This window comes from Arvicanthis niloticus, chromosome 4, assembly GCF_011762505.2.
Source record: "Arvicanthis niloticus isolate mArvNil1 chromosome 4, mArvNil1.pat.X, whole genome shotgun sequence".
In the NCBI taxonomy this organism is placed as follows: Eukaryota; Metazoa; Chordata; class Mammalia; order Rodentia; family Muridae; genus Arvicanthis; species Arvicanthis niloticus.
In genome coordinates this window covers 121,015,626-121,038,262 of record NC_047661.1, presented here as the reverse complement: position 1 = coordinate 121,038,262, position 22,637 = coordinate 121,015,626, and the positions used below count along the sequence as shown (strand labels likewise).

General features: G+C 40.0%; 1 protein-coding gene across 1 annotated transcript; it reads left to right on the top strand.

The window, feature by feature from the left end:
* Positions 1-1,167: 1,167 nt before the first annotated feature.
* Positions 1,168-20,952, top strand: Clca4 (chloride channel accessory 4). The gene is made up of 14 exons (XM_034500436.2): positions 1,168-1,365; positions 4,676-4,816; positions 4,981-5,128; positions 6,054-6,162; positions 7,055-7,232; positions 9,055-9,273; positions 11,750-11,977; positions 12,705-12,882; positions 14,000-14,106; positions 16,297-16,515; positions 17,262-17,529; positions 18,746-18,916; positions 19,912-20,145; positions 20,498-20,952. Exons 1-14 carry the CDS (start codon positions 1,204-1,206, stop codon positions 20,908-20,910), a joined length of 2,775 nt encoding a protein of 924 aa, XP_034356327.1. The 5' UTR covers positions 1,168-1,203; the 3' UTR covers positions 20,911-20,952.
* Positions 20,953-22,637: the final 1,685 nt, after the last annotated feature.

Genomic DNA, 22,637 nt, shown 5'->3' with positions numbered 1-22,637 from the left:
TTACAGGAACAACAGCCCTGGCATACCAGGAAGTTGTCTGCTCTTGGGCAGGAGGGTCTTAAAGGGTAACTTTAGCTTTTACAGTACGATCCTGGCACGTTTAGTCTTCTTTCTCTAAGTTAGACATAAGAAACTTTTTCATGATAAATTTGACATGGGAAAGTACAAATACGTTTCTTTTACAGTTCTTCAAAGAAAATTATGGTTGATCCAATAAAATATCTGAGAAACAAAGTGAGCAGAAGAGGAAATTATTAACAAAGTAAAGATAAGATGTTTATTTAAATTGGCAGAGATCAAGCTTCCTTCTAAATATCTGTGTATACCCATGGAAAAATTCTACACTCAGCCTAGCTCAGAGAAGCCTTCCTTTGAAGTGACTAGAGAGAATGCAGAGACCTGTGGCTACTTAAAGTGCTGAGAATGCACGATGGTTGATGGTTCGGATCTAAATGAGATATTTACACTGTCCCCTCAAAGGGTCAGGGAACACCATGAGAGGGGATAGAAGGAATGAAGCAGCTGGAAAATGAGGAAAATGGTTATGAAATCATTCCTTCAGAGCATGACCTAGCCATTGCAATCACTATCTAACAGGAGATCGGGCTGCCTGCACAGGGTCTCACAAGACTAGGCCTGTCAATCAGGGATCAGGGAGGGCTCAAGAGGCCCTCCATTTCCTAGGCTAACTACTGGCTATTGATGCTTTCTCATGGAGAGGTTGTCACTGTTTTCAATTGTGTACCACTGATGAGTTCACTGCCCTCCAACATATAGTCCCCAAGCCATGGACACATAGATGGTCCTGACTAAACTTAGCAGGTCAGAAAGCAACAGAAAGATGTGCGTGTGGCCATGAGATTTGTAGGGAAGTGGAGGGGGGGTTGACTGGAGATGTGGTAAAAGGGAACAGAATGGGTTATGTATGTTCTTTCAAAGAACAAATTCAGTTAAGTAAAATTTATATTGTTTATCCTTCCTCAACAGTGACCAGCAAAGTATGATGTAGAAAAACAAATTCTATTCCTTTATACCAAAAAAAAAAAAACTTTTTATATAACCTGGTTGTGTGTTTCCCTGTACATGAACATTGACCTTTACACCGTCACCATCCCTCAATCAGTTAACAGGTGATTTTTAGCCGTATATATAGACCTGGCAAGAGACGCAGAGAAAGAAAGGCCTCTGGGCAACCAGGCCGGAATGATGGGGTTCTCCAGGGGGGTTGTTTTCCTCCTGCTCCTTTACCTGCTTCAGGGGTCAGACACTTCCTTGGTAAGGCTGAACGAGAATGGTTATGAAGACATCATTATTGCCATTGATCCTGCTGTGCCCGAAGATGTAAACATAATTGACCACATAAAGGTAAGAAAATTGGGCTTTCTCCTATTTGAGTTAGGAAGAATGAAAAGGTTAATAGTGACGGTGAGAGTCACTATGGAAACCTCTGAATGCTTTGAGAAGTTCGAAAACAGAGCGGACAGTTTTGGAAGTCATGGGGTGAGATGAAGGCTCTACCACATTCCAGACGAAGGTGCTAGAGGTTCTAGGAGTGATGCTACCTTCTCACCATAAGATCAGAGACGAAGCAGAGAGCTTCTCTGATCTTCAGCTTCCTTGTCTGTCATTTAGAAGTTGGATTCTGGTTCTGTTTTTGTAATTTACTTATTTATTGTGCATGCATAGACATGCTTGTGATACCATTGAGGAAAGAGAAGTAACTTAAAAGAAAACGGAACTGTAGGTATGGCTTCTTTTTCAGGGTCATCAGTAATATCAAAGTGAGTGGGAGTAGATACGATGTTAGTAGGTGACTTGTGGCGCCTGCTGCCTCAGGAGAGAGAGACAGAGCAGAGTACAGCTGTTAACAGGCAAGAGCATAAGTCACTGTTTCCTGCAGGGAAGCCCTCATAGAAGCCCTCACTCATGATGAGACATGTGAGCAGACACCAAGGCGAGAGCCTTATGGGGGTAATAGCAGCTTATATAATCAAGGCAACAGTCAACAAGCTGGAGGAAGGGTGTCTTACCCTGAAGCTGGGAGATGCTCACGCACAGTGGCAGAGCCCAGACCACTGGAAAGCGCATCTTTATTTTCCTTCTGAGTAATGAGACTCCATGAAAGAGCTTAGCAGAGGATGTGTACACTTTGGTGCCTGTTCTAGGACCACTCTGACTACCTGAAACCATAGACCGCTCACTCATATCACATCACTGTATGAATATAGCATAGGAGTGCAGAAGGAGCCAGGCTGTGGTTATGAATAAGGGTGTTTATTGCCTGGGACAAGGAAGTGGTTTTAAATTGAGGTGCTTTTGGACATCCAGGTAGAAGAGACAGAAATCTGAATTCAGAGGGAGATGTAAAGTGTGTACTTAGATAAAAGTTAGAGACGGCCAGTGTGTGGAGGGTGTGAGTCCACCAAGTGTCTACAAACAAAGGGAAAAGCCAACTCACTAAACCTGGGACTTTGGCTCATCCAAGTCTCTTCCAACACCAGTGGCACTTCAGCTACATAAACATTTTTCATGTTCTCAGGAGAAACACCCACATCTTCTACTACTTGGTTTGGGGTCATCCCCACTGGGCCCTGATGCTCATTGCTAAACTTCCTTCTGGGCTGAACTATCCCAGTGATTTCCGGTGGCTTCCACTTGTCACACATTCTCTGTAAACCACCCAGTAGCCCAGAGGAGTCATTACCTGGTGTCCTTTGAATGAACTTTAAAAGACATTAAAAAACAGTTTTTCCTATAGAATATGAAGAGCAGACTCTGAATAATAGATTCTTGGTGTTCAGGAATCAATGATCGGCTTCAAACTTTTTTGAATTCAGAAAATGGATATTTGATAAGACTATTTTTAGAGACAAGAATTCTCAGCATAATCTTCTACTGAACACTGCAGGTAGAAAGTCAGTCCTTCGACAACACGTCTCCAGTTTAGTGGGGTTTTGACACTTAGCCTTTTCACAAAGTCCTCTATCATCAGGCAATTTTGTGACTTGCTATCATCTACTTATACATAATAATTTTGGAAAACTTTTATAATTTATGGCCTGATATTCTCCATGTTCAAGTTTCCTTGGTATTTTGCATTCAGGATCTTTTTGGGTTTGAAACGTGATCACTTCTGCAAACACTGATTTTTCAGGTTTGTTTTTTTTTTTAATAAAATAAAACATTATAGGAATTCTGGGGGGTGGGATTTAGAAGGAATACCATAGGACTTCTGGTTAGAAAACTTTGAGAAACCATTATTAGACACATGGGTATCCCTGAAGATGAAAGTTATCTGTAAGGTCTCTCTCCATGGCCTACAAACACACTGCTATCTAAGATAAGTTGAGTGAAAAGCCATGGAGACTCTCGAGGAAATGCAGTCCCTTGGAGTTATATAATACACAACCTACACAGGTGTACACAGCAAGTTTACTGGTCCAATTCATAACTCAGTTTGAACCACCAAGACTTGGTTATCTCGCATGTACAGAGAGCACTCTGTTCCTGAAGAACATGGAAGCCTAAATATCTCTCATTTTTAAAAAAGGCATCCCTTTAAAAAAGGGAGAAAGAGAATTATCTTATCCTCCTCCTGTGTATGCCAAACAACTTCCGACCCACTTCAGAGTTCACAGCCTTCCTGCACTGGACCTTCATTCTCTGGACTCTGACACTCTGACTAATCTCGTGATTATTCACTAATCAGTTTGGTGACTCTACAATGCATGTGAGTCAGAGTGCTGGACTCTCAGAGGGCAGCAGGGTGGGAGACAGCAGCCTTCAGGAGCAGTGGGTGTATGTTAAAGCTGGAAGCATCTGAGGGGTCTGTCCAGATAGACACAGCAGTGGAGAACCAGATGGCTCCTGTGAAATGATATTTTTTTTATTTTATTTATTTTATTTTATATTTGTTTGTATTTTACTTCCTTCTGAGAGACCTGGTTATAAGGAACAGTCACCTTGACTGTTTTTCATCCGTGTTTCTCTTGACTAGACAGTGACTCTGTGGAGAGAGGAATTCTCCAGTAAACTACAGTAGCTTTGGACTTGGGATACTGGGGGAGAAGGCGTATTTCTACATTGATGGCAGAGTAACAGTTCTGTGACCTTTTTTTTTTTTTTACTTCTGCTATGGGATTTTCTATTTCCCTGTCCTCCAAGTGTCCAACCTTCCCACCTCTTCCATGAGGATAGAAACAAAGCCCCATCCTGATAATGACCCCGTGGGCTGTTCTCCTCAGCTTGCATCTGCTAGAGCTGTTTCTGGTTCATTCCTTGAAATTAGGAGTGTCTTCAGTCTACTAAGGGTAAGGTAACCAGGCTTCAGACATTCCATAAGTGAACCAAAAAGTGTTCACACAGATATGAGAGCCAAGTAAAGGACTCTAAACTCCAGGTACAGAGCTCTGTAAATCAATTATTGTAATCACCAAGTACATGCTGAGGCAGGCTGTCTTCTGCGGTAAGATGATAGAGGACCGGAAGCCTTTCCAGGTGCAGAGTGAAGCGAGTTTTGATTGACAGAAGTCAGGTTAGAGGGGCGGGCAGAGCCGGCTGGTGAATGATCTTGATGAACGGCTGCCTTTGTAGTAACAGGGTACGCAGGAGAGGCGCGCCTGGGACACGATCCCACTCTCATCATTTTTACATATTTGTTTCCATTTGCTAACAGGAAATGGTCACTAAGGCATCCACATACCTTTTTGAAGCTACAGATAAAAGATTTTTCTTCAAAAATGTATCTATATTAATTCCTGAGAGTTGGGCAAACAGTCCGCAGTACACTAGGCCAAAACAGGAGAGTTACAAGCATGTAAGTATTTTTTTTTTTTTTTTTTTTTTTTTTTTTTTGGTCTAACAACAAAAAAGTATTTTCTGGTGCTTGCTAGTTTGGCTACAAATTTATTGATTCCGAGTTTTTCTAACTATTGTCTTTTCTGTTCTTCAAGTGTTAATGACCTTTTTAAACATTCTCAGGCCGATGTTAAAGTTGCACCTCCCGTCCTCAAAGGCAGAGATGAGCCCTACACCCGGCAGTTCTCAGAGTGTGAAGAGAAAGCAGAATACATCCACTTCACCCCCGACTTTGTACTGGGGAGAAAACAAAATGAATATGGAGATTCAGGTGGGGAATCTTGGTTAAAGCATCAAATGTCTGCCCCAAGCAACTCTATTAAATATGCAGATTGGAACAGAAATTCTTGGGTCCAAATCTTGATTCCTCTATTAGCTTTGTGACATTAAACACATGACTTATTTTATGGTGCTTATTCCAAGCCATTTAAACTTTCTCAAAATTCGCCAGATTCTTGATGCAGTAGCTGATGTAATCTACATAGCCTACAATAGCATATCTATATCTTTCTTCAATATCAAATCCTCCAGGAGCATTTTTAGTCTGTTTCTTTTTTTCCTAAAGTTTCACCCTCAAAATATGGACATAGCAGAGTTCTGTGTATCTGATTAGACTGTTGACAGGGTTGGTACTTGGTAAGCCATAAACTAATGGAAGACCCTTAACTCCCCAAGAACTGAAAATCAAATCCTAGTTTTTTGTGACTGCGGCATGTGCTACATAATGTTTCATTGATTTAACATGTGGAATAAAAAATTAATATTCTGGACAGCAATGAGTATCACTTTATAAAAAGCCTTTTAATAAACAAAATCTAAACTTTTAGAGTCATGGAAAACCTAAACCCAAATGTAATCTCTCTCTCCCTCTCTCTCTCTCACTCTCCTGTCTGTCTGTCTGTCTGTCTGTCTCTGTCTCTCTGTCCCTGTCTCTCTGTCTCTCTGTCTCTCTCTCTCTCTCTCTCTCTCTCTCTCTCTCTCTCTCTCTCTCTCTGCAAGGGTGGTGTGGTAGGCAGAAGACAGCTTGAGAGTCAGGTCTTGCCCCTTACCACATGGGGTTCAAGGACTGAACTCAGGCTGTCAGGTTTGGTAGCAAGCACTTTTACCCACTGAGCCATCTCAGTAGCTTGGAAATTTTTGAGATATGGAATTTACCAATTGAATTATGATTATGCATTTGAAAAAATGTCTTACAGGAAAGCTGTTGGTCCATGAATGGGCCCACCTTCGCTGGGGGTTGTTTGATGAGTACAACGAAGACCAGCCATTCTACAGCGCTTCATCAAAGAAAATCGAAGCAACAAGGCATGGCATGACTCCTAAGTACCCTTAAATGGCCTCCGGCTTTAACACCCTATAGTCCTTTCCAATGACAAGCATCCATGTTTTGTCCCAAGGCAGATAACAGATGCATTATCATGAGCCTCGTTTATGCTTGTTTTAGACCATTTTTTTTAAGACAGTGACTGTCTGTGCAAAAATATACACAGCTTCAATGCCAAACAATTGTTTGGCATCTTGACACTTTTTATTTACACAACTCTCCCATAGATGCCAGAATTCACTCATTTATAATTCACTTACTGAATTTGAACTGCAAGCCAATGAGATGCGTTCTGGCTAAAGCCTGGTGTATCTGTTCTGATCTCTGCCAGCTATAAGTCTCCCATGGAATAGCATGCATCATTCCTTTTTTATCCCATATTCTCTTTTGGCAGTCCCTCATTCTCTGATTCCAGTCACACTGTCCTCTGGATAAAAAGACGCTCCTTGATTAGTTAAGGCACATGTAGTTATGTGATCCCCCACTCTTCAGAAGATGTCTTCCTGGAAAAGAAGACTGCCCTGAACACCAAGTATAAATGGTCCACAGGTTCTGTCAACAGGTGCCTACAGAGAGTTAGTCCAAGGCCGGCCATGGGACTGTCTAAGGAAAAGACCCACAGTTTTTATTCCAGCTCAGAGCCCCATTGTGTATGACTGAAGATACCCCTTGGGTTTGGGTTCTTTTTATTTTTCATTACATTTTCTTGAAAAACAAATGATAACTTTGATTGGCTCTCTTAGCCTTTGCCATCAGTGTAGGAAGTTCACAGCACATATTCAAGAAATATCATGCCACAAAGCTCAGTGGGGACAGGACCACTTTTCAAATGAATGACTAAGTTGTCTCTTAGAGTCACTTCCATATTTTCAGGTGCTCCACAGGTATCACGGGTGTGAATAGAGTCCATACATGCCAAGGGGGCAGCTGTATAACCAGAAAGTGCAGAACTAATTCCACCACAAAGTTATATGAAAAGGATTGTCAATTCTTCCCTGATAAAGTTCAATCAGAAAAGTCATCTATAATGTTCATGCAAAGTATCGATTCTGTAAGTATACCAGTCACCGTGTCCAGACTCTATAATCAAAGGATTTGTCTGATATCATTGATTTTAAAATAATCGTGAGGATGATGATGGTGATGGTGATGGTGATGATGGAGATGAAAGTAAGGAGCTTCGAATTGCTAGACAAGCGCTCTACTAGAGTAATGGATGCTAAGCATGACATGAGGATTGACTATGTTAATGTAGAGTTCATTGAACATTAACTGACACCCATTAAGTATTCATCCTCTATTATATATCATTAACACTATTGTCTATTAATGTCTAGATAATTATTGCTAACTATTATAATGATAAGCCTACTTTAATGGTAATAGTATTTTACTTGAGCATGCATATTTGCTAAATACAATACATATTCTCCTTTAATTTTTTTAAAAATATTTTAATTAAAATTGAACCCTCATAGATAGCCTCCTTCAGACCACTCCTGTGCCCCCCCCCACTCTCAACAGCTGCTTTTTCTTTGATAACTATTGTTACATATATTCATATGTGTGTATGTGTGTGCACAAATATATTTAAAAACAAATTGCTGAGTCTGTTCTCATTGGTGGTATGCATATGGTTCAAGGACACTATTCAGCATTGGACAACCAATAAGGGGGCTCATCCCGGGGAGAGGCTAACCCTCCTTCTCCCAGCAGTGATCAGCTGCTGCTGGTTCTTTGTCTAGAGGTAGGAACCTTTGAAAGTCTTCTCTACCATGTTAATATGACCATGGATTATGCCATTGTTTTAGTCTTCTCTGTGCAGCTATTTCTAGTAGAGACTGCTTCACTGAAGACTTCCTTGTACTTTGGCTCCTACAATCTTTCTACTCCCTCTTCATGATGTTCCTAAAGTCATAGATACAGACACTGTAACGTAGATGTATCCATTGGGGTTCCACATGACCTGTCCATCTCTACACTGTGTCCAGTTGTAGTTTTCTATAATAGTCTCCATTTGCTGAAAAGAGAGGCTTCTTTGATGAGGGGTGGCAGCTACATTTAACTCTGGATGTAAGGAAGAGGGACAAGGGACAAATAACACCAAGGTTGTTTAATTAACCCTCAAAAATCATATTATTTTATATTTATATACCTACCATTCAATATATGCATGGGTACACACACACACACACACACTTAGATACTTGTGCTAACTGAGCACCCATACAAGAACCACAGAGTGACAAAACTCCTTTACACTGCAGAAGAAACCTTTCAAATGGTTGATCAGGGTAGTCCTCCAAGTGACTCCAAAAACATATAGATAGATTATTAATGGAACCCTTGAATGCCTTTCAGGACTTAAGAATTAGCCCCTATTGCTGAATACACCACACATTTAGGACATAGGACTCAGATGGCTGAGGTGGGTCTGACCAGATAATCTCTTTCCTGTGGTCTAGCTTTCATGGTTCCAGAAAATGCTATGCAAGTTGCCAAGGGAACAACGCAATTAAAGAGTTCTCCCATTGCAATACATATAAACCACAATGGTCAGCATGGAAAGATATGCATAAACATGCAATATATGGCACTCACGTGTTGTGGCAACCAACAGCTGTCTAACAGTGAACCTGTCTGACAATGAACCTGAGGCCCACTCACAAGGAGGGAAACGTGCCTGGTGCTCTCACCTAGCCAGCATCTATGGGTAGTGAGGTCCTGGACCTTGGCAAAGGATCAACTCGGCCACTTTGCTACACCAGCATAATTACTTTTACATTCTAACACTGGACATACTATCTCTTTGTTTTCCAGATCATTTTTTAATACATGAAACAGTAATTTTCTACATTTTACTACAATTTTAGGTGACTGCATTCTGTACAAAAGAAAACCATAATCGAGATGCTCCAACTCTACATAATAAGAAGTGCAATTACAGAAGCACGTGGGAAGTTATCAGCAGTTCTGAGGATTTTAAAAACAGCACGCCCATGGAGATGCCACCCTCTCCACCCTTCTTCTCTCTGCTGAGGATCAGTGAAAGAATCGTGTGCCTGGTTCTTGATGTGTCTGGGAGTATGACTGTGAGTTCATGGGCTCCTTTTTGTTAGTTTGGTTTTGGTTTTGTGAGTATAGAATTAGAGATAACCAAATAGCAAACACACACTCTAAATGCCACTTGTTATGTGGCTTTTTTTAATTGTGTGATGTCATAAAACAGTATTACTTCCTGAGATCATGACCTGAAAGATATTTTTAAAAAACATATTATACTTTAAAAAAATCATATCTAAAAAAGTCTAACCTAAGAGTATCCATTTTTGACCCAGAAAATTTATGGCTGAATGAGGAGAACAAGATACTTTAGTCAGAACAAGATACTGAAAGGAGATTGTTTTCAACCATGAATCCTGCATATAAAATACTTAAAATAAATGAGAATAAGGTAGATCAGTGTATGCTTAAACTCATTTCAGCTCAAGCAGCAGGGTCAGCTAGCAGAATTCCCACAGGATGTCATCTTATTTCTCAAGTGTTCAAGTGCTCTCCTCATACATGAAAAGAAAAGCATCACTAGGAAGAATAAATGGCTATACGAAGTCATTCCTTCCTTCTATTATCATGCAGTGAATAGCAAGCAGTGTGCTAGACTTTGAAATCAGAGCTGCATGTACTTGAGAAGTTTATAGTTCATTTAGGATGAGCTATGGAATTGTTCTTGTAATCCTAGCATTTGGGGGACTAGGCAAGTTCAAAGTCAGTTGGGTTGCATAGTTAGACCTTGTCTCATAAAACAAACCAAAATATCAGATATTGTTATAGTCCAGAAATGTTTTTCTCTCTGTCTAAGCATCAGGTACCTATGTAAGTTCTTTCTGTCCTCCACAATTTAGTAGAGACACTCATTTTGACCAAGAGAAGAGCTGGGCTCTTGGGGTGCTGTATAGGAGCTAAATTGCCAATTCCAAAAACTGCCTTTTGCATATCTCTGGTTCTGTATATTTTGTTGATACTGCCTGTGCCTCTCCCAACCAGACTAAGAGCTCCACTGGGAGCTAGAACCTCATTTGATCCAGAGTTCATAATATATGTGTGGCCAATAGTACTACACTTTTAGCTGCTAAAATGAATATGAACCACAAACAAGCAGGTGTAATATGATAAAGCACTCAGTGACTGCATTGTGGGGTGGGACAGATGTGCTAAGTCAGAAATTAAATTGTCAGCGAGTGAGGGAAGATGGTTATTGAAAGGGCAGTGAATGAGGGGGACTGACAAAGTGAGTCGCAGTGACATGGGATTTCACGGAAGACAGAAGAACGCTCAAAATCACTACACACGGGTAGCCTGAGAAATGTCACTGAGGAGAGAAGAAACTGCCGATTGAGAGATGAATAGACCATCCCAGATAGGGTCCTGGTAGATCTGTGTTTAAAGACAAAGTAGGGCTGGTGGAATGGCTCAGCAGGTAAAATATCCTATTAATATGAGTTCAAGAATCGGAAGAGAACTGACTCCTCAAAATTATCTTCTGACCTCCACATGGACACCATCACACACACACACACACATACACACACACACACACACACACACACACACACACACTAATAACAATAATAAATGATGATTATGATTATGATAAAGGCAGAAGAGATAGCTCAGTGGGCAAAGGCGCTTTCCGGGTAACCCTAACAACTTGAGTTCAAACTCTGGAATTCAAACGATGGAAGGCAATCACTAGTTCCTGTAGTTGTCCTCTCACCTCTACATGTACACCATGACATGTATGCTGTGGTACAAGTATTCTTGCACACCCACACACTCACCATACCAAAAAAAAAAAGTAATAAAAATCAGAAGAGAGAAAGTGCTAGGTGAGCAGGCAAAGCAAAATGGTAGATATGTAGGAGATTTTGTTGTGATTTGGTTCAGTAAGTTGGCAAACCAGTTTGGGTATGGGTGGCAGGGAGGATCTAGAGGAAATAAATGTGTGACATGCACATCCTGGGCAGTCATCTAGTTAAGAGAGACATGGTTACTGGGTAGTCACCAGAAAGCCAATGCAGTTGCCCCATTGGTGGAGAAGCAGGAGAAAGGCTAGAAGTAGAAGGGGCAGGGTAACTCTGGCCTTCTCAGAGTTAACAGTAGCTCAGCAGGCTCCTTGCTGAGCTACACAGCTCAGCTATGTTTGGAGACCAAGAGAGTTTGGCCTCCAACCCTGGGTTAGGAATTTATCTTAACGGGAGTGATTATGGAGTGAATTGTGGCTCTAAGGTATGAATCATTGCAGTAGCTTCAACCCAAGCCCCACCTTAACTTGGCTACTTAGCCACTGGGAACAGCTTCAAGTAGAAAGTTATGAACATATTCGTGTGTCTGACATTACATATAACCACACTTATTAATTTACAAGTTAAAATTATAATTGCTTTCTCCCATAGTACAAAGTAATAGTTGTCCAGTTCTTGTCAATAAGCCCAAGCATTCTTTTATGAGATCTGCTCTCAACTTCCGGTTGAAAACCACTCATTTCTTTTCTTATCATTTTTCACTCAGTCTTATGATCGCCTGAATCGAATGAACCAAGCGGCAAATTTTTTTCTAAAGCAGATAATTGAAACTAAGGCCTGGGTAGGGATGGTACACTTTAGTAGCCAGGCCACTATTGAGAGTGAGTTGATCCAAATAAACGGTGACATCGAGAGAGACCAGCTCTTGAAAACCTTACCTACATCCGCCGGTGGAGGGACGTCCATCTGCTCTGGGATCAGGGCTGCATTTCAGGTGAAAAGCCCACTGCACATGTATTTTGATCTTTGTTTTGCTTTTAGGACAAAGTGAAGATCTACTGTTCTTACTTGCCTCCTGACTTTAACATAACTAATCTTAAAAGGTTCTAGACTAAACATGCAGGAAAAAATAACTTTGACCTATATGCTATCTTAGCACTTGGGAAATCGAGACAGAAGGATCAAAATTTCGAGATCACATGTGGCTAGACCATCTGAGCTCAGCATGGGATGAACGAGATTCTGTCTCATCTGCAACTTCAATGTGCTTAGACCATTAGTCCCCTGTTATCTAAGTATTCAAGGGTTTTCTAATTTGGAGTCCTTTGACTTCTAATGCTGGTGTGGTTTCTTACTGCACCTGGCTGTATATATGTCTAATTTTATATAAACTGACTAATTTGTCAGAGGACAGCAGGTGAAGAAAATGTGTTCCATATTTTAAGTATCTATTTGCCTGGGTTTTCTGGGGTCAGATATTTAGTTCATGTGAATTTTTTCTAATTCCTGATCCCGCACATCTTTCAATTGAACAAATATCCCCTGTACTGGGGGAAGACAGAAAAATTGTTTATGTTCTTCAAAGATTATTGAACATAAACGCTATGATCCTAAAACAGAAATTATCTCTATCCTATACTTTCTCTATAGTTTCTTTTTTCTAACTTTCCATCAGGATTTCTGACCTAGTATGATAATGGTATTCTGAATCATGCTTGCAGGTATTTAATAAAGGACAATACAAAACAGAAGGGGCTGAGATCGTGCTGCTGAGTGACGGGGAGGACAGCACAGCCCAGAACTGTGTGGACGAGGTGAAAGACAGCGGGGCCGTAGTTCATTTCATTGCCTTGGGACCATCAGCTGACTTAGCTGTAACAAACATGGCCATTTTAACAGGTAACACACGATCTCAGCATTACAGACTTTCAATTGTTCTGTATAAATGTAGAGCTAACATGCAACTGCTTCTTCTAGGTTCAGTTTTGCAAGAGCCAGGCTGGGGATTAGAGAAAAGAGTCAAACAGACCCAACCTCTGTTCTCATCACATTCTTTGTCCAGTTGGCTGGAAAAGACACATAAAACAGTCAATTCAAACATATAGACCCATGACAGGAAGTATAAATTTAATAAATTTATAGAATTTAAAGTATAGAATAAAATTTAATTGAGATTTATAAGCCTTCAATACTCCCAAAACGTTGTAGTGAAGGAGGGGAAAAGAGGTATACAGAGTCAAGTGGTTCCCAAGACAGGCCTTGAACAAAGTCTGGGATTTTCCAGGACTAAAAGACAATGAGAAAATACAAACTATGGTAACTTATTTAACTTAATTAACTATAGTAACATTTTAATATACAGATGTGGTGAAAAATGATTACATGCTTCTAGTACATCCTTAAGCATAGTAGAGAATACAGAACCAATAATACAAGTATCAATTATTACACTAATTTGGTTTTCATGGTACCAAATATATATACACATATACCCACTGGGGTTTCTTGTGGCTGGCTATACAAACTCCTACCATTCCAAACACTTTTATGATCATTTTACAATTTATTTCTGTCACAAATATTCTAACCAATATCCAGTCATTGTCAGGATACCTTGATACAGAAATTCTTTCATCTTTCCAGTTTTCTGCTTCTAATCTATTTTCCTCTGAAAAAAATCTAAGTGATGTAAATAGAGAGTTAATAATTCCCTTAAAGGGCTCTATAAAAGTCTGTTTATTTAAATATGCAGAGTAGCAATGGCTTTCATATTTATAACCAGATGAAGCACCACAGAAAACTGAGGTTGTCATAGTAAGATAATAAGGTGGTTTTTGATTCGCAGTTATGATATATTAAATTAAACTAACATTTCAGAGATGACCTTAACAGCTTTCTGACAATTTAATTCATATTGAAATTTTGACTTTATTTGAGCTGTTATGTTGTTAATCATTGAATCATAGTAAGAACTCTTGTTCTACAAAACAACATAGCTTATTCACTCACATTTTAGGTGGAAAACGTATACTTGCTTCAGATAAAGCCCAGAACAATGGACTCATTGATGCTTTCGGGGCCCTGGCTTCAGAAAATGCTGATGTTACCCAGAAGTCACTTCAGGTCAGAGTTTTCCCATCCCTAGAAATTTTGTGGTTGCTTTTGCTATAACCAAGAAAGGTGTAAGGACAGAGTACATGAAACCAGCCAGAAAGGAAACTTTTAAGTGTAGAGATATTCAAAACTAAGTGTAGCAAGCCAGCAGTGGCGCAGCGTCTATGCCCTCTGCCTGCAGAGGGCGTCTGTGCCATGTCCTTCCCGAGTTTGAATCCCGCTGCCCATCTTCTGTGTGTCCCTCTCTTCCCGTGAGACTCTCCTGCTGAGTCTCATAGGAAAAAAACAAAACAAAGCAAAAAAAAAAAAAAAAAAAAAAAAAAAAAAAAAAAAAAAAAAAAAAAAAAAAAAAAAAAAAAAACTTTAGGTGTTGGTTTGTGTGTTTTGGTTTGGTTTTTAATGGGTAGAAGAAGTATAAATAAAATTCTGTTTTTCTCACTTGAGATATTTATGGTAAGTTCTAAATTAGAAAGAAAACACAAATATTTAAAGTTGATCTGTATTCATATGCATGATGGGCAGAAATGTCAGAGGTAAAGAATGACCAGTTAGAAGCATGGTCCAATCATCTGAGTTGATGAGAAGTTGGGCATAGGGATGGCATCTGAAATACAAAGGAAAACCTGCTCCCCAAATCTATTTCTTCCAATGCCACTGTGAGACTAACATGACCTTGTTTTCTGAGACTTTACTGATGAAGAGACAAAAGGTGGTACTCCCATTCAAAAGTTCTCCATATCCATTGAGAGACTTGCCAGCTTATTCTGGCATTGAGACTTTAGACAAGAGAGTGATGCTTCAAAGAATTGCCTTGCTCCTACCAGGAATAAAGGTGTTGGGGGTTGAGATCTAGGATGCAGTAGAAATGGTACATTCATTCTATTGTTCCTAAAATAGCACCCCTAGGAAGTACCCACATGGATAAAGCTGGATGTCCTTGGACTTCCTGTTAGGTGAAATAAACTAAGCACAGAAGATGAGGTGCATGATCTCATGTACACCTGAAATTCAAAACAGCTGAATTCACAAAGTAAAGATGAAACTATAATGCCATAATTAGCATCAGATGGTAACATGTGCGAAGAAGGGGCTGTAGACACAAACTTTACGTTGAATAATAATTGAATCCAAGAGATGTATTCCATAAACATAGTGATGACTACAATTAATAGCATTTTATCCTATTTGAGGCAATAGATTAGAAAGTAGATTTAAGTGTCTCCACTGCAAAATAAAAAGACAAGTAGTGAGGAAACTCTTGTGTTAATTAGTTTAATTTAGCCCATTCATAGTGTTTCAAAACATCACACTTATATGATAAACAGTTACATGATAAACATGCAATTTTGTAACTTTAAAAAACATCCTTTAAGATGTTGACTCTTCTCTGCTAAGAACTATCAACAGAGACAAATAGCTCCTCTATGGATCCTCTCACAAGAGACTCTCTAGCTTGCTTTCTCTCTTCTCAGGATTCTTGCCTTCAAAATCAGTTTTCCCTCTTTTGGATGGACTTCGCGTCCAAAACTTCACTCTCAGTCCTGTGTGAAAACCTAAAGATTACTCACTAGTAATCTCCCCAAGAGTGTTTGTCTTGGTTGATGTTCATGCCTTCCTAGGGAATGAACCTAGAGCCTCCAACACCCTAGGCAAGCGTCCTACCACTGAGCTGTGTCCCAACTACAGACCTGTCTTTGTTTCTACTCTAATCACCCCATCTTTCTAGTCATCAGTGAGATGAGTAAAGCACATGTCACACACACACACACACACACACACACACACATACACACTTTACTAATTCTCTGTAGGTTTTAAGCATCCTTTACAGCCAACAGTCAACAGCAGCGTTTTCCAGAAAACTATGCCAAGTATAGCAGGGTCACAGTCTCAACTCTTCAACTGATGTTTCTGCTTAAATCTCCCCGTATACCCTGCCCTGTCTTCAGAGTCTGCACTACCAACCTTGCAACTGTCACATACCAAGAAGCCTTCAGAAAGATGGCAAATCTATTGGGAGGGAGGGAGGGAGGGAAGAGAGAAAGCTAAGGTAGTTCAGCATATGTAAGACTGTTTTCAGATCAAATAGAAGAAAAAATAATAAAACTATTTTCTTCTGTAGTCATTAAGGTTTTTTGCTTTTCTTATTTTTTCTTTCTTTTTTTTGTTGTTGTTGTTGTTTATTTTACATTTAAACAGCTTGAAAGTAAGGGTGCCATACTGAACAGTGGTAGTCTCTGGCTGAATGACACTGTCGTAATTGACAGCACCGTGGGAAAGGACACATTCTTTCTTGTCACCTGGAGTCAACAAGTCCCTGCCATTTATCTCAGGGATCCCAAAGGAACACAAATCACAAATTTCACAATAGACACAGCTTCCAAAATGGCCTATTTCAGTATCCCAGGAACAGCTCAGGTAAACCACTAGCGTGTTAATGTCCCCCTAAAGATGTTTTTCCAAAGAGGCTCAAAGCACATCATAAATGTGAGTACAATAACTTTACCATCTTCAAAATGAAAGTAAAATGCATGTACTTCCCTTACCTGTACAACCCTGAGAGCTGAGGTGTCTGGTAGAGGGGAAGAAACCATGGGTTGACAGAAAAAAGAAGGCATCTGAGAGCAGGGAGGAAGAAATGTGGAGAGCCGTCTTTTCCCATTCTGCCTGCCAGAGTCGTGGAATATATGACACTGAGGCCAGAGAATGGGCCAAAGCAAAGGCGGGCTTATCAAAACATTGTTTTCCAATTGAGATATCACAAAATGCAAGTGTCATGCATAACACTAGCCGGGTTCCTGGTCTAACTCAGCGTCAGTGCCTGAGGAATCAAGACCTTTCTAAGACCACTCAACCCAATGTGTTATTTTTCTTTTACTTCTATGCTTTACTTTAAAGATAAATTATGTGAAGATTGTCATAATCTACAAATACAAGTGATTAATCCTTTCAGAAAAAAAGTTGCTATCTTGACTAAATAAAAATTTTCAGAATTTATTTTTATTCTCAGTTCCCAATATGAATATGTGTAGCCTTGATGTAAAATATACAAATAAGTAATAAAAATACTGATAGTTTAACAATAAAATAAAATAAAATCACATAATGGAAAAAAATGTTGGTGGACTCTAAATGCTTGCTGTATGTTTCATTGAAAATTTTAGGTGGGCGTTTGGACTTACAACCTGAAAGCCAAAGTAGACTCAGAGATACTAACTATTACAGTAAACTCTCGGGCGGCAAATTCTTCTGTGTCACCCATCATTGTAAATGCGAAAGTAAACAAGGACACTAACAGTTTCCCCAGCCCAATGATTGTGTATGCAGAAGTTCTACAAGGGTACACTCCCATCATTGGAGCCCGAGTGACAGCTACCATAGAATCAAGCAGTGGAAAAACAGAAAAGCTACTCCTGCTGGACAACGGTGCAGGTAATTCACAGACTTTTATGAATAATCCTATGTGTTTATAGCACCAAATATGCCAGTTGTTCCTTAGGCAATTGGTACAAGATGGCCGCCTGAAGAGTTAACACAGATTAGGAAGGAGTAGCAAGACCAGCGGGAAATGCAATCGGGTAACGCCTAAGTGCTTAGCAAAGATCTTGCACATGGTAAGCATTCTGTTTATCTCAGCTACTGCCAAAATTATGTTTGTAATCTTGACAGGCAACACCTGTCTCCACCTAAGCCAGGCTCATTCAGAAGACGGAGAACACAAGCATTCCTTCTAGGTGCATGCTTCTTAGGGAAGCATCACCAAAAACGTGTGATCAAAGCAGGTGATGCAGGAATTGTCTCTCGGGTGGGAGACGGAACCTGAGTGGGACCCTGACAGCTGAAGGGAAAGCAGCAAGAGTGATTCTCCAGAGCTGAAACAAAGCACAGATAGAGTCCTGAGACCTGGGACCCAGGAGAAGCTAGAGGTAGCACAGAGAGGGGGACTGGGCCCTGCAGCATCAGATGCCAGGTCTGCCTGGCAGGAGGCTAGGAACCATAATGGCTGCTCTGTAGGGAGGTGCTGCAGAAAACACTTTCCCTGCACTCCGTGTTCTCCTGTGAATGGAACCTTGTGTGGAAGTCAGCAAATAAAATAGCCAATCTGGTCCATACATGGACAAGTGAAGACGCCTATCAGTGCATTTTGCAATGTCATTTTATGTCATTCTACAAACTTGTCTTCAGCTATATCTGACTGTTCTTGGAATGAATTCCATGTTTTCTGTCATTGCAACAATAATTCCTCAGCTATACCTCTCAACTATTCCCAGGCCTGTCTACAGTGCATGTAACTTCATTTCTTGGTATTTTACTAGATCTACAGACAAGCATTTAGTTCATTGGGGTAACAAACTAATTTAAATTTTCCTTACTGAAAAAGAAAGTATTTATGATACACAATTATCAGTGTGGGTAAACATGCTATATGAGTGCCAATACATACATACCAAAGTGAGCCGAGGGTCCACGATTCAATAATGTATTATTTGGACAGAAACTGATGGAGAGTTTCCATCAATTACTCCATTCAAATGTGACACTGTAAGCACAGGAACAGACTATGTATATAAGGCCATGCTGTGCGACGACACACCAGCTTTTCATCTGTCACAATGATTGTAATTCATTTCTTTACTCTTTTAACAAGGGGCTGATGCTTTCAAGGATGACGGGGTCTACTCCAGGTATTTCACAGCTTATTCTACAAATGGCAGATACAGCTTAAAAGTCCATGCAGACGGAGGAACGAACTCTGCCAGGAGAAGTTTACGCCATCCATCAAGCAGAGCAGCGTACATTCCAGGCTGGGTAGTGGATGGTGAGTGGTTCACAGTATCAGAAACCCAGTGAATCATTTTCATGATTTCATATGGTGGAGACTGCAAACATTTTACAGTTCAAAATATAACTCCCCCATTTCTAGAGTGAGATCTTTATACAGTTACCTCTGCTTTAACCCAATATAAGCTTGGTAACCAGTAGACGCTGAAAACCTATCAGCTAGTATTTGTTAGTGTGGAACATCCTTAGACTCTCAGCAACAATGTATCCACCTTTCAGCTCCGGACAAAGGATACGCCCACTTTGCTATGAACAGAAGTGCTATGAACACTTTGCTCTGAACAGCGTGGTAGGTCCTCTGAGTTACACAAGCTTCAGTGGTGTTAAGCTTCACTTTCCTTACTCCTTATCTAGAGGAATGGGGAGCTAAGCAATGGAGTAAGTCCAGAGCTAATTTCTTAGCACTTTTGACATAAAGAGACAGAAGCCATCTGAGTGTTAAGGATAGAACTGGCGCTGGTGTCCCCAGCCACATTTCTAGTCAGAAATAACTTGAGAAATAAAGCAATACTTTTCTTGAGGGATATGTTAGGGAGGCATGGTGGCACACGCCTGTGATCCCAGCACTTAGGGGACAGAGGCCAGATGGAGGGTGCGTATTTCAAGGTTATCCTTGGCTACATAAGTACATTGGAAGCTAGCCTAGGTTTCACACCTGCCTGTTTGATTTTGGATCTGTTTTGTTTTGTTTTGTTAATTCATACAACAAATTACATACCATCCTGATTCCTTGCAGTTTTCATTTCAAAGCAACTTCTTGTCCAATTTGATTTGATAACATGCTGGTAAAAATTCTGGAGGATGAATTTTCCCACAAATGGAATGCTTTGGATTGAAGCATGTAAAAATGCAGCCATAGGAATGAAAAGAGAAAGAGGAAAGTAAAGATGAGGAGGGTCAGGGAGCTTACCGACTGAGCTCTAAAACCAGTATATAGTTCCATCTTCTTTAACTAGAGAATTTTAAATACAGGAGAAATTCAAGGGAACCCACCCAGACCTGAAACAACTGAGGCTACTGAGCCAGTCCTGGAGAATTTCAGCAGGACAGCATCTGGAGGCGCCTTTGTGATGTCCAATGTTCCAAGTGGTCCATTGCCTGACCTGTACCCACCAAATCAAATCACGGACCTCCAGGCAACACTTGATGGGGAAAACATCCATCTAACATGGACGGCACCCGGAGATGATTTTGATGTTGGAAAAGGTAAGAACAAGGACCCATGTGGGTTTGACCTAAGTGAGAGATATCCAGGGTGATGTAAGAGCAGATAAGTCAGCTAGAAGACAGCACTTGTGACTGACAACTCAGCCAAGTAGGAATTTTAGGATCTGAGATTTACTAGTTTATAAAACAGTTCTTGCTTTTCATGCATGGCTGTCTTTAAAAATCAGAACTCAGCTTTTACAGAAAAATGAATAACGTCTTATTCATTTACAGAAAAATGAATAGGACATTTGATATGAGCATACATTGAATGACTAAATATTTGTGGGGACAACTAGAAAGACATTTAATGTGATACGATGTAATAACTAACCCATTACACTTTTCTTAGTTCAACAGTATATCATAAGAACAAGCGAAAATATCATTGACCTCAGAGACAATTTTAATAATTCTCCTCGGGTTAATACAACTAACCTGACGCCACAAGAAGCCAACTCCAAGGAAACCTTTGCCTTTAAGCCAGAAAATAACTCAAAAGAAAATGCAACCTATATATTCATTGCCATTGAAAGTGTCGACAAAAGCAATCACCATTCAGGACCGTCCAACATCGCACAAGTAGCACTATTCACTCCTCAGGCAGAGCCTATCCCAGATGAAAGTCCACGTTCTGGAGTTAGTGTTTCTACTATTGTGCTGTCCGTGGTGGGCTCCGTGGTACTAGTTTGTATTATTGTAAGTACCACTGTTTGTATCTTAAAGAAAAAACGCTCCTCATCAGGAGCTGCAACAACATTTTGAAAGGCAACATGAATAAAAAGATATTTCTGAGTTTTTAAAGTATATCCCGTGTGATCATGAACTCAAAATAATTTCAAGAGGGCCTAAAAGAATACTTTAAGCACACCCATTCAGTGAAAAACTCTACACTATCAGAGTGAAGGTAATACTTGCTTTAATTCATGGATATAGAAGATACTATTTAAATTATTTTACTTTTATTTATTTTGTGTATGTGAATGTGTGTGTGTATATGCATGTATATGTGTATGTGTGCATATATGTATGTATGTGCAATCATGTGGATGTGTGGATCAGAAGACAATTTGTGGGAATGGGTTCTCTCCTTCCATCCTGTGGGTCCTAGGAGCCAAACTCCTGTGTCATGTTTGGCAACAAGTGTCTTCATTCAGGGCCCAGGAATATACTGTTTTTCAAAGGTCAGATGCCACCTGTTTATATTTCAATTTAACCCAAATACTTCTTTTCTCTTGAAACCCCACCTACCTATGTATTTTTCATTCATCTTAAGAAAGAAATGTTGAAGCTACAGACTATTGACTTTTTTTCAGAAAAAAAGAAAGCAAGACATGTTAAAGATTCATTTTACTCCATCACTCAGAGGCACAACCTAGGGGTCTCAAGCACACTGATGATGAAAAGGAGTTAAGGAGAGAAAGAAAGGAGGTTGAGAAGAGTAGATTCACATTGCAGGCCGTTCTTACAATCCTCCCATGGGTATACTCCTAGGAATCACTCCTGGGTATACACCCGAAAGCCTCTATGTTCAGTCGTAGAGGTACTTGTACAGCCATGTTCATTGCAATACTATTGGCAATGGCCTAGATGTCCCTCAGCAGATGAACAGGTAAGGAAAATGTGGTGCATTTGCACACCAAATTATGTATAACCATCCATAAAGAAAAGTAAAAGCATGACATTTCAGAAGAATGGATAGAGCTAGAAATTACTAGGTAAGCAAGTGTCCCAGAATCGTAAAGACCAATTCTCCCATTTTATCTCAAAAGTCAATTCTGCTTTAATATAATATAATATAAATAATATAATATATACTATGTTCCTGTAATACTTCATGCCTCTTCAAATTAAACTTCTGTTAACCATATTTTACTTTGAATCTCTACTAGTCTATGTTGCAATCATCAAAATGATTGAAACAATTATGTGCCCATATTTTCTCTGTTTACTTGGTCTTCATTCTTTCTTTACTAAAACGCATCCCATTAAGGTTGTTAACAAATGTGTTGTTGTGTTCAGAAGCCATCTTTGTGCTCCTGAAGCCAGGGTTCTGAAGGAGAGATGAGTGGCCCCAAGGTCACAAGAGCTCACAGCTTCCTCTCTGCTCCCTGAGTTTATGAAGCAAGGGCAAGATCCCCTCATCCCCTCACAGAGCAGTCCCTGGCTATGCCTTGGCATAGCATGGCACCACGGCCTACTCCCATAGTTATGCTGTCCTTTCTCACTCTAGTTTCACAAAATCAGAACCACATGTCCCAGAAATAATTCAACAATATAATTTGATTAGAGATTGTTCAAATCATTGATTGGCTTGACTTTTTTTCTTACCAAGAATAGACACATAATTTAAGGATATGTTGTAGAAAGTTATTTGAGTAGTGGTTTGGTTTGGTTTGGTTTGGTTTGGTTTGGTTTGGTTTGGTTTGGTTGGTTGGTTTGTTAATGTTGGTGGCAAAATAACATAATCCTAAAACACTAAACTTACTATT